Below are 13,566 nucleotides of genomic sequence, written 5' to 3' on the forward strand. Positions count from 1 at the left end.
GGTGTCCTAGCCTAGGTAAGTTTGGTATAGGAAAAGAAAACAGGAATGACTAGAGACCGTTGCAATTTTGTAGGTATAACAATCTAATTATAGCCAATACAGTGTTTGGCCGTAAAATTGCCCCTAAGCTAACATGGTATTCACGTGATGGTAAGAGAGCAAACCTTATTGATTATGATATTGTAAACCGAAGACTGGCAAGATCAATACAAGATACTAGGATATATAGGAGTGCTGCTATCGATGTTATAAATAGAGATCACGATCTTGTAGTGTCTTGGGTAAATTTAAAGCTGAAATTTGGGGAGTGTAACTACCTCAAGGGAGGTAATGATGTTGATAGACTCCAGGATCAGAATTTGAGAGAAATTTTCCAGGAACAGTTGAAGCTTGTACAAGAGTTATCTGAGTGATGGATCATATAAAAACAAGAGGAATTCAAAGAAAGTGGAGAAAGCATTAAAATATGAACTAGGGTAGTGAGAAGTTGAGATCATGGATAAAATGATTTTGGTAGACTCCAGGATGAAAATTTAAGAAGAAACTTTCCAGGGACGGTTGAATACTAAATTGGAAAGTTTAAGATTTGACAATGTGAATAAAATAGATGGAATATTTTTACGAAAGTCATTTGTGAACTTAGGGAAGGAATATAGGGACGAAGTCAGGAATAATAGTGAAAAGGCATTATATTTAATAGACAGGAGAAGGGTCCTGTACAAGAATTATCTGAGTGATAGATCACATGAAAACAAAAGAAATGTAAAGAAGATGGAGAAAGCATTAAAATATGAACTAAGAAGGTGTAAAGTGCAGGCCATGGATAAAATTGACGAGGATTACTGAAGATTATGAATATGATTAGAAAAACCTAATCAAACCACTGTATAAGAAAGGTGAAAAGAGTAAATGTGGTAATTATCGAAGGATTAGTCAGGTCTTTATAGGTAGCAAATTACTTGGTAATATGGCACTTTGTAGACTGAGAGATACTGTAGACAAAGTTTTAAGAGAAGAACAGTGCAGTTTTAGAGAAGGTAGAGGATATGTCGACCAAGTTTTATCTCTTAGGTTAATAGTTGAGAAGTGCCCGAGTTATGAAACACCTTTGTTTTTCAATATTTATGAGCAAATTATGAGCAAACGTTTGATCCAGTTGGTAGAAGAAATCTAGCGACAATTTTTATCCTTGTATGGTGTACCAGACAAATACATCAGGGTTGTTAGTGATATGCACGAGAATAACACTGGCGCGGCTAAGGTAGGAAATGAAGTTAGCAGCTGGCTTCCTATTAAATGGGGAATTAAGCAGGGCTGTGTTCTATCCCCCTTTATTTGGATCATTTTGATGGATTTTGTCTTCAAATGGGGAGGAAAAACTTTTCTGGACTTTGATTATGCTGATGATTTAAGTTTCCCACGTGAAAGTGTGAGCAGAACAAATGAACTTTTAGAGGTTTTGCGAGTTCAGGGTGCTAGAATAGGTTTAAAAATTAATGTTAAGAAGACTAGGTCACTAAGGTTAAGAATAAGTGACGATGAAAAGAGGAAGCTGGTTAACAAAAATGTTGATCAGGTGAGCAGCTTCACTTACCTTGGTATTATCACCCAGTTCGTGGTAACGAACTGTAAGTAAGGAGCGACCCGGCTAAATAGTAACTGGAACTCTAAAAAACAGAGCTTTTGTACCAATAGATACATGAAAAGAAATTGATTTTTATGATGATTTCAAATATGTAAGTTTTATCAAGCTTAGTCTTACCTATCAAAAGTTACAATCTGCCTTATTTTTGAAAAAAAAGGAGAAAACACACCCCAAAAGTAATAGAATCTTGATTTAAATCACACCAGCAGATTCAGAATATCAGGGACTCTACTGTAAAGGCTTCCAGCTGCTATCTGCAAAAATGTGGAATTTTGTATTGTATTATTTGCCAAAAGAAGGATCACAGATGCGTGTTTATTTGTTTGTTTGTTTTTTGTTTTTATTTTATCCAAAAGGTGATCGTATTGGCCCAGGGGTCCTAGAATATCACTAAAGGACTAATTTGAAGGGAAATTGAAAGTTTTGTTCCCTTTTTAACTGGCAAAAAATTGGAGGACAACTAGGCCACCTCCTCTGCTCATTTTTTCCCAAAGTCACTCAATAAAAATTTCGAGATAGCCATTTTGTTCGGCATTGTCTAAAAATCGAGTAACTATATCTATGAGGATGACTTAATCCTCCACAATATCCGGGAAAGGGCTGCAAGTTGTGATCTTCGCCGGGATCTTCATGTGATCGTTGTTTCTGTTTGTTGATTGTTCAATTATTCTTTAGTGAAGTTTCTTCCCAAGTCAAGCACTTTTGTGCCTTCCTGGCAGATTGTGTACATGTAATTATGTGTTTTTGCTTAAATATATATGATTGAATTGAATGAATTGAATTGTCAGACATAGTATTGATAATTACGAAGTATACAAACGTTTTCAGGGGCGATTGTTCTGGCTGGGCTTCTGGGGAGAAGGTTACGTTGGAGGATCTTTCCTTGGAGGAATTTTCCAGAGGGTAGGCTGGATTTCCCATGAAGGGGGGATGAGGAGGGCCGGGTTTCCCAGCATTATTTAAAAATCATCAGAAATTAAATAAAAACAACAACAAATTTTGCAAGTGAAAGTAAGGGGCAAGGTTGAAACTTAAAACGAACAGAAATTATTACATATATCATAAGGTTTGCCCCCTCGTCAATACCTCGCTCTTTACGCTAAATTTTTTTAGCGCTTTCAAAAGAGTTAATTTTTCTAATTAAACGGCTTTGCGATTCAGGGATCATTTTTAAAGAACTGGAACAAAATTCTAACTTCTGCGTATTCAGCGATATATTGACTTAAACACCCTCATATACGTAATAATTAATGTTCCTTTAAGTTTTAATGTTGCTCCCTACCTTCATTTGAAAAAAAACTTGTTTTTTAGTTTAATTATTAGTAAGGAGGGTGATAGGAGTGAACACGTTAAAAGTAGAATAACAAAGGCTCATGGTGTTTTTTCACAGTTAAAAAAAAATATTTGGAAGAATAGGAAGGTAAGCCTGCAACCCATGATTATTAAATTGGAAGCTACACTGATGATAGGTCAAATATGGCTCTGAAGTGTGGGCGCTCCGAGCTTTGCTAAATGTTTTAAAGAGAAATTGCCTGCGAATTCTTCTGAGCACCCGGCTGACTGACCGTATTTCAAACGCCGGACAAAAAATAGCGGTTCAGTCTCGGACTATAATGAGAAAAAGGCTCAGATGGCTGGGGCACGTTTTTTGGATGAAGGATGATTGATTGAAGAAGATTTTCCTTTTCGGGAAACTGTCTAGGACTAAATGGAAAACAGGTTGTCCACAGCTTGAGAGGGGTAGGTCTAATAAGGAAAGGTTTAAAGGAAATGGGAACTTCCTGGGAGGATGTAAAGAGGGACGCTTTTAGCAGATTGGAACGGAGGAGGAGGAGGAGAGAGAGAGAGAGAGAGAGAGAGAGAGAGAGAGAGAGAGAGAGAGAGAGAGAGAGAGAGAGAGAGAGACATAAGTTTATTATTAAATCACTTTTTGATTGCACCCTTTTTGATGGAGTTTAAATCCTTTTTCAAAAATTGCTTGATTATGTTTTATTCTAATAGATTTTGCTGAATCAATTTATTGTTTTTATACATTTTAGTTTTCATTGTATGATTTTCATTCAGGTTGTACATTTTGGGGTGAGGGATTTTAAGTCCTTTTTTAAAAATTACTTGATTTTTTTTTATTCAAATTGATGAACTACCTCAAAATTCACACACTTTTTATATCAGCATAAATAATGTATTTTGATGTTGATGTAGCAGATATGTTACAGTAAACTTTTTAAAGTGTTTTTTTAGAACTTTTGTTTTTATTTACAGGCTTCTACTTGCGATTTTGACCCAAGTCTCTCTTAAATTTGAGGTGCTACAGCACCCTCCTTCACCCTTCTATATTTTTTTTGTTTAAACTTAATGTTCGTGTGAGAATACGGCCAGAATCATAATCATCACTATAAAAATGTATCCCATCAAATATTTTTCAGGAGGGGTTGGGGAGGCTGTCTGAAATTCTTATAAAATAGTCATTATTTCTAAGTTCTATAAGGGAAGTTCTTCGTCAAGATCTTTTCACAGGGATGCTCAATTTCACATCTCCCCTCTTTGGATAAGTAAGCCTATGAGTATAGTCTCTTAGGTTTCAATTGAAATATCTCTGTGGTGTGAAGGGGGGCTATCACCCTAAAGTACCAATATTACTGGTTTAGTTCAAAAATATTCCTTGGAATGGAAAGGAGAAAGAATGATAGAAAGAACGATTGGTAGAAAGATAGACAGATACATAGATAGAAAAAAAAAAGTTTTATTCACACGGAAGCCCAATGGGGCCATGGTGACATACATAAAACAAGCGAAAATACAGCAAACATAAACTGAAAAAACACGAAAGCTGATAATTGAAGAAACTCATCGCAATACCTCATAACTACCCGGACTAACTTTCCAATATTGTTTATATTAAATTAGCTCTTACTTATCAAAATTTCCACATTCCAATTTCTCCCCCAAACCTCCCTACGAAAGACTTCCAAGCGTGGCTCCCTGCTTTCCCCTAAAAATAATGGAAATACTCATCAATCTTTCCACACATAGGGCAACTATAAGGACCATCGCTCAATCCAGCCCTTCCTAAATATTTCCTACGTTCTTCAAGTGGCATAAATGTGATCGTTTAACTAACTGTGAGCAGTAGTGACATTCCAGGGTCCATAAGGACATAATTTGCATAACCGATTAGTATCCCTGTGACAGGACCCGGAGATATAAAACTTGAATATACCGTAAGCCTCATTTGCAAATACTCGAAACATCATTAGCCTATTACAGCCACTACATATTGCCTATACTCATTCAGGTACAAAATGTGCATACTTACATGGGGACATAATTTGCATGTATTCCACCTTCACTGAGTCGGAGGAATGACCAGTTTAGTAAACTGGTTTATTCGAATTCAAATGGACTAATCGAATTTATCATATAACATAGAACATTACTTGATAGCATATATTAACAGAGGCATAGTGCAACCGCTTCTATTAGAAGATTCATGGGAATGACCGCTTATATCAACACTTTTTTAAAGAGAACTTATGGTCATCCATGTCCCAACTCCAAGAGCCCCTTATGGTCCCCTTTTTCTTGTTTGGAATTTTTCGAATTTAGATTTTTTCTTTTTTTTTAACTTTTTTTTAATGCCTTAAAATGACATTTAATGCAGTTAAAACAAAAGAAATTCACATGTGATGTTTTTGAAAAAATGATATACACATGCTAGTAGTCATTTTTTCTATTAGATAAATAACATTTTGTAGCAACATTTTTTTCTCCTTTGACATAGCTTTTTTTAACTTAGTAATCTTTTCAACTTATTTTCATGTCTTAAAATGACTACATATTTATAACAAAAAAAATTCACTTGTGATATTTTTGAAGAAAGAACTAAAAATGATATATGTATATTAATGCCATAATTTTAATTCCATGGTTTTCTTTCTTTAAGAAAAATAATAATTTTTTTTGTGATATTTGTTTACTTAATTTAATTTTGAACTTAGAAATTTTTTCAACTTTTTCTTAATATAGGCATTATGTGACTGCTTGTATCAGCATGATCTTGGGAATGATCGATTTTATCGATGTAGCCATGGTGAGACCGATTCTATTAACGCAGACATGGTGATGACAGAAAAAATAACCGAAATACTTCATAAGAAATCCAAAATAGTTCACTCAAAACAAAATACATCTTAAAAAATTCAAATAATTCTTACAGAATAAAATATAGTTGTTGTAAAATACAAAATACTTATTACAAAGCAAAAAAAGTTCTAACAACATCAAAACAGGTTTTACAGAATACGTTCTACTTTAAAGTTCTACTTCCTAGAAAATTCGAAATAATTGCTAGAAAAATACAAAATACTTCTTACAAAGCTAAAAAAGGTTCTGACATCAACTGAAATATACCTTAAAAAGAGCAAATTCATCGTACAAAATCCACGTTAGTTCTTATAAAATGCAAAAAGCTCTAACAGAATCAAAATACTTCGTATAAAAAACTGTCACAAAATAGAGTAATACTTCAAAAAATTCAAAATAGATCCAACGAAACAAAAATATATTCTTAAAAATCCAAACTAATCTTTGCAGAATAAAGAAAAAATAGTTCTTGTAAAATACAAAATACTTGCTATAAAACAAAAAATTAATTATTTTTTTTTAATTTAACCGAGTAGCAACTTTGCTAGATATCACTTTTTTTTGTTATTGCTTTACGAAAAATGTCCTATTGAAGAGATAGAGGAGGAAGGGGCTATTTTTACTTTTTAAACGCTTGGTACATCATTCCCCATTAAGTGAAAGAGCGCTAATGCAGTTCCAGGATTAGGACATCCCTTCCGTGGCAAGCTTATGCAAGCTCTTCGACAAACTGGATCCACCAGGTCTCTCACCTTTTACCAAGCTTTCCAAACCCACTAACGATTCTAGGGCATTTCTGACAGTTGACAGACATGGTGACTTTGGGGCTGCACGAGCAACTTGCTATTGGGGCTTTCACCAATTACCTTTGTCAGAAAAATTCCTCCATTTTGGGGTATTTTCTAATTTATTTTCAAAAATATTAAAATAGCATTGTCATAGTATGATAATGAGGTAAATTTAATGAGTAACTTGTTTTGAGATAAAGAAAATTCAGATAGTTAGAATAAGAATAAAAAACGACTCTTCTAAGGATAAACTGATTCCAAGCAACCAGTCCTTACTGTTCCAGTTACTACTTACACGGGGCTCATGAGGGTAACTCTTGTAATTTATGATGTGATGAAAAAATAGCTGGTATCCACCGCGATCTTATCCAGAAACCTCCTCAGGAAAGCATGTAGGTAAGAATGTCTATTAAAAGGTTTCTTTAGCTATTTTTTGCAACTTGAAATGGTCAAGAAAGGATTACTCCACATAAAGCCGTTTTTAAACTCTTCGTTAACGGTTTCGACGATTTATTCAGTAAAAAAAAAAAAAATTACCAATGCTAGTGGCTTTTCATCATGACTGATTTTATGTAAATACTTTGAATTTGTAGACACAATGTATCATGGTACTGTGTACGCACAATAGGATAGTTTGCTTTCTGCGTAAAAGATTTTTCAAAACTCCCTGCCCCCAATAGATTTTTAAGCGGACTTTTGGATTTTAAAATTGAGATATGAGGGTTCAAAATTAATTTCAAAGTTTAATACTAACAATTTTGTACGAAATTGTTTAATTTTTTTTCAAAAAATTATTCATGTTAAACGTCTCCAAAGTTTTCTTTTTGCAGAAATCCCCACAATATTTTTGGGATGTTTTAGTTTAACCAAAAATAGCCGAAATGTGTATTTTTTTTTACTTTTACTCCCCCCCCCCTATAAGGATTGCACAAAAAAGATGTGACTTCATTTGTTAATAGATATGTCTATCTATTATCCGTCCATGCGTCATTTCTAGGGCAATAGAACCAATGTAGATAGTCATAGAGCTAAGATAGTGATAGAATCTATAGTTTTCCAAGTGTTTGCTCAATTTGGCATGGGTGAACGGGAGGAGTAAGTGTGGCTCTCTTATTGGACCAATACTTTTTGGTTATCTTTTAGCAAGTCACGCCTGCCTAGAGACTCAGATTTCGTGAATTTTAGGTTTCAATGAAATTGAGAATACTTTTTGCTCTATGAACACTTGAATAAACGTTCAACTCTCTGTTCTGTTCTGTTGTTCAACAACTGTTACTGTTGAACGCACAACCGATGATGTATGAACAGTTGAACAGACGTTCAGCTCTCTGTTCTGTTCTGTTATTCAACTATTGTTCAACAACTGTTACTGTTGAACGCATAACCGATGCTGTATGAGCAGTTGAACAACGTTCAACTCTTTGTTCTGTTCTGTTGCTCAACTGTAGCTGCATGAACAGTTAAACAAACGTTCAACTCTCTGTTCTGTTCTGTTGTTCAACTGTTGTTCAACAGCTTTTGAGGTTTAACGTTCAACTGATTCTGTATGAACAGTTGAACAAACGTTCTACTCTTTGTTCTGTTTTGTTGCTCAACTGTTGCTGCATGAAGAACTGTTGCTGTTGAACGCTCAACTGATGCTGTATGAATAGTTGAACAAATATTCAACTCTATGTTCTGTTCTGTTGTTGAACTGTTGATCAACAACTGTTGCTGTTTATCACTCAACTGATACTCTATGAACAGTTGAACAACGTTCAACTCTTTGTTCTGTTCTGTTGCTCAACTGTAGCTGCATGAACAGTTAAACAAACGTTCAACTCTCTGTTCTGTTCTGTTGTTCAACTGTTGTTCAACAGCTTTTGAGGTTTAACGCTCAACTGATTCTGTATGAACAGTTGAACAAACGTTCTACTCTTTGTTCTGTTTTGTTGCTCAACTGTTGCTGCATGAAGAACTGTTGCTGTTGAACGCTCAACTGATGCTGAATGAATAGTTGAACAAATATTCAACTCTATGTTCTGTTCTGTTGTTGAACTGTTGATCAACAACTGTTGCTGTTTATCACTCAACTGATACTCTATGAACAGTTGAACAACGTTCAACTCTTTGTTCTGTTCTGTTGCTCAACTGTAGCTGCATGAAGAACTGTTGCTGTTGAACGCTCAACTGATGCTGTATGAACAGTTGAACAAACGTTCAACTCTGTTCTGTTCTATTCTGTTGTTCAACTGTAACTGCATGAAGAACTACTGCTGTTAAACGCTCAACTGATACTGTATGAACAGATGAACAAATGTTCAACTGTTCAAACGTTTGAACAAACATTGTTGGAGAAAACAAGCCACATGAGCCAACTCTGTAATAGAAGGCTCACTTTTGAAACGTGTTCCCACTTACGCTCCAAAAAATTTGCTTTTAAAATTTATATTCTACTTTCTTTTTAGGCATAAAGCCAAAGGCAAAAAGCTATTACCGATCTCATCGACTTGCGCTATGGTTGTCCTTGATACCAGAGTTACATCGTCCATCAGGTATGTTTTATTATTTAATTTTTTATTCTCTTAGTTATCGCAATTTTTTAATTAAAGTGAGCTATCGAAACTTAAAAAAAATGATTGCAAGTCTTATGCTCACAATTAGTCATAATTGGAATCATCAAGTAGATAGTAAGAAATAATTGTACACAGTCAAGTCTATTGACATTTTTGAAATGTGTGAAATATGCTCATTCAAGATATACTCACTCAAATATGTTTGATTCTTCCATTAGAAAGTTATTATCATCCAAGATCAAAACAAAAACAAGTAGAAAATAAAATGCTCATAAAAAGATCTGGTAAGCTTAACAGGGTCAACCACATCCCCCTGGAAAATGGCCCCCTGATAAAAATTCTCACCGGAAAACTCTCCAACTTAAAATCCCCTCACGGAATATCCCCCAAAAATTTCACTCCCCCAACAATTCCCCTCGAAAATTCACCCCACTTCTAAAAGTCAGCAGCTAAAGGGTCATTAAGACAATTAAAATAATTAAGGAAAAAATCGATCCTGGAATATTCTTCCTGTATTCCAAATTTGTGTGGAATATATTTTTTGGTTCTATCTCTATTTAAAGTTCTATCTGTATCTACATCAGCAAAATTTCCCAAGTTTCCCCAAAAAGGATCTATCTACGATTAGTGTGAGATTTCATTTAGAAAGATTTTGAGATTTGTTTACACAAGGAAATATACCGAAGGCTTATAGGAAGTTTAGCCTATAGAAAGGTTTTAATACCAATATCTAAATCTTTTCTCTATGTAATTTCGAAAGTTTTTATATAGCTATAAATTCTCCTTTTAAAAAATAACAAAATACAATAATTTCCTAATAATATACCTGATAAATTAATTTTGGAGCCAAATTTATATCACATTATCAATATTTAAATCTTTCTAATTGCCATCCAATTATCGAAAGAACATGTGTAACCATACCTAATAATGTCAAATTCAGACGCGTATAATTCAGACTAACTGCTTCAGAGCCTTTCACTCTAAAAGAAAAGAATAAACTTCAATTTCTTGATCTTTTGAAAAAAAATTAAGTTGTTTGACAAAATTCAAAGCATCAGTAACATCAAAATAAAAACAGTTTTGCCTCTTGAAGCCATCTTAGGTATAATTTTATCTGAAGACCATGATCTTTTTAGTCTTTCCTGGACTTTTCCAAATTGTAGATTTTTTATGGCAGCACCACATTTTCCTATATTTAGCCACGTTGAGGCTTGGGAAGGCAAAAGCGAAGCGAAGATAATTACTTACGTTTTACAATGTTTTTGCCAGTAAATATTCTAACATCGACATTCCATGGATTCCAAAACACAATATACCTTCAAATGAAAGCTTCACCTTCTTAAAGCGTTTGGCACGATAAGATTTTAGCTTATTTTTTTCTGACTTTTCACTCACTTTTTTCTTTTAAAACTGCGCTGTTTACTCTATTGACACTTCATAACTGTTTGTGGAGATTTTTTTTTCATTAAAAATTAAATTCCATACTTTTTCCTAGTTTTTAAAGATCCCTTACATATTTTTTTTAAGTATCCATTTAATCGATTCAAATTTATAGATTTCAATTTCACTCTCCATCGTATTTAAAAGAAATCAGGTAGCTGTCCCCTCTATATTCTTTAAAATAGTTTTTTGCACCTGTATAAAAAACAAAAAAATCGTACCCCCCCCCCTGCCGACGCCCAACATTTTCATTAGCTGAAGCTACTAAGTGTTCCCAGATCCTGTTGTAATTATCCTATTTCAATTTGTTCCTATTTCCAATTGATTGTCAATTATATTCGTCAGTGAGCCAAATAGGCTCAAGCTAGTCCTGTTTTAATTTGCTTTCGGAACTAGTTCAGGTGTAGTTACATCAAAAGCAAGTAATCAGTATATGCAAATTTTTGATATGAAAATGATTCATTGTGATGGATTATTTGTTTGAAAGTAATTTATTAGAGTGTACACAAACACGAGATTATAGTCCCATACTTTCGTGTTAAAAAGTATTTTTAATTTTATTGGCGCGTTCTTGTAACGTCAACCATTACACTGGGTAGTAAGATTAAATAAAAAAAAGCCAAGTTTTTTTTTTAACTGAAAGTAAGGAGTGGCATTAAAACTTAAAACGAACAGAAATTACTCCGTATATGAAAGGGGCTGTTCCTTCCTCTACGCCTCGCTCTTTACGCTAAGGCTTGATTCTTTCTCTCAACTCTACTTTTTAAAACAGTAAAAAAAAAACTTTACCGTAAAAAGCGGGGCATTGAGGAGGGAACATCCCCTTTCATATACGGAGTAATTTCTGTTCGTTTTAAGTTTTAATGTCGCTCCTTACTTTCAGTTAATTTTTCCTCAACGCCTCGCTCTTTACGCTAAGGCTTGATTCTTTCTCTCAACTCTACTTTTTAAAACAGTAAAAAAAAAACTTTACCGTAAAAAGCGGGGCATTGAGGAGGGAACAGCCTCTTTCATATACGGAGTAATTTCTGTTCGTTTTAAGTTTTAATGTCGCTCCTTACTTTCAGTTAATTTTTTTATTTATTTTATTTCTGAAAGTTTACAATTAATGCATATTTTGATTTTCGCTCTTCAAACATGAATAATTAAAATGAAATTTGCATATTAATTCATTTTTTCGGCTAAATGGTTTTCTCATAGTTTTGATCGGACAATTTTGAGAAAAAAAGGAGCAGGGGAGTAGGCCTAGTTACCCTCCAATTTTTTGGTTATTTAAAAAGGCAACTAGAACTTTTAATATTTTACAAACGTTTTATTAATAAAAATATACGTAACTTACGAATTAACTTACGTAACTAACTTCTATATTCGTATGTTTTATTGCGTATATGAAGGGGTTCACCCCCCTTGTTAAAACTTCGCTCTTTACACTAAAGCTTAAATTTTGTCCCAATTCCTTAAGAATGACCCATGATTCACAAAGGCCGTAGAATAAATAGTTGAAATTAATAAAATTACTTTAGAGTAAAGAGCAAGGAGGTAAACCCCACATATGCGTAATAATTTATGTTCGTTTCAAGTTTTAATGCTGCTCCTTACTTTAAGTTGAAAAAACTTTTTTATATTTATTTTTCATTGTTTTTTTTTAAAAATGCTAAAACATCCTACACCCCTTCATGGGAATTTTCTTCCACCATGACAAATTCGTCCATGGAAATTTCCCCCGCATAAAACCCTCCCCCCAACCAAAAAAATCCCCTTGAAAGCGTCTATACACTTCCCAAAAACCATTAAAATATGTAAACATTAGTCAAAGTTTTTAACTTGCAGCCCTCCCACGGGGACTGTGGGGGAGTAAGTCGTCCCCAAAGAAATAGTTGTTTGGTTTTTAGAGTATGTTGAATAGAATGGCTATCTCTCTATTTTGATCCGGTGACTTTGGTAAAAAAGAGCGTGGGAGGGGGCCTAGGTGCCCTCCAATTATTTTGATCACTTAAAAAGTGCACTAGAACTTCTAAGTTCTGTTAGAATGAACCCTCTTGCAAAATTCTAGGACCACTGGGTCGATACGATCACCCTTGGGAAAAAAGCAACAAAAAGAACACAAATAAACAAACGCGCATCCGTGAACTGTCTTGTGGCAAAAAATACAAAATTCCACGTTTTTGCAGATAGGACCTTGAAACTTCTACTGTAGGGTTCTCCGATACATTAAATCTGATGGTGTGATTTTCGTTAAGATTCTATGTATTTTAAGGAGTGTTTCCCCCTATTTTCAAAAATAAGGCAAATTTTTTCAGGGTCGTAACTTTTGATGGTTAAGTCTAATCTTGATGAAACTTATATATTGAAAATGAGCATTAAAATGAATTCTTTTGATGTGACTGTTGCTATAAAAATTCCGTTATTTAGAGTTACGGTTACTATTGAGCCGGGTCGCTCCTTACTATAGTTCGTTACCACGAACGTTTTAAAAAGCCTATTATTGCTTGCGAGAATACAATACCTTAAAATCCTTTTGCGAGATCGGCGTCAGCTGACCCTCAGAAAGACAAAGGGCCCATTAGTAAATCATTAGAAGGAAGTAGTTTGACTTCGAAATGTGATTGGACTAATTTTTTAGTCACATTGTGAATCAAATGGGTAGCACCACAAGGAAATCACAAAGCTTCCAAAATGCTCAGAAGATGTCTCCTTTGAGTTTGTCCTTAGTATTTTCTATGCAGTCAAGATAGAACATTTTTAGTGATGTAAATTCTATTAAAATCGAACATCTCTATCTCCGGCCTAAAACGGGAAAAGTTAAATGACCTTTCTAAGATTTCTAGGGAACTAGGTGCAGGCTTTTAGATTTCTGTCATTTATTCCAATCTCTTATCCAAGTTAACAAGTTATGGCAAGACCACTCGATCAATTCTACAGCAGCTAGGCCAAAAAAACTAAGAAATTCTATGATGAGTGAGATAATTTGAATCTTTAAACAATCAAATCA

General features: G+C 34.2%; 1 protein-coding gene across 1 annotated transcript in view; it reads left to right on the forward strand.

Moving 5' to 3' along the window:
* The window catches only part of LOC136037338 (neuroligin-1-like), a 228,532-nt gene that overhangs the window by 139,622 nt on the left and 75,344 nt on the right, over positions 1 to 13,566 (forward strand). The window contains exon 7 of the mRNA XM_065720009.1: positions 9,024 to 9,110. Coding sequence (XP_065576081.1) covers positions 9,024 to 9,110 — 87 coding nt within the window. The remainder of the gene's footprint in view (positions 1 to 9,023; positions 9,111 to 13,566) is intronic.

Source organism: Artemia franciscana, chromosome 16 (assembly GCF_032884065.1).
Source record: "Artemia franciscana chromosome 16, ASM3288406v1, whole genome shotgun sequence".
NCBI lineage: Eukaryota > Metazoa > Arthropoda > Branchiopoda > Anostraca > Artemiidae > Artemia > Artemia franciscana.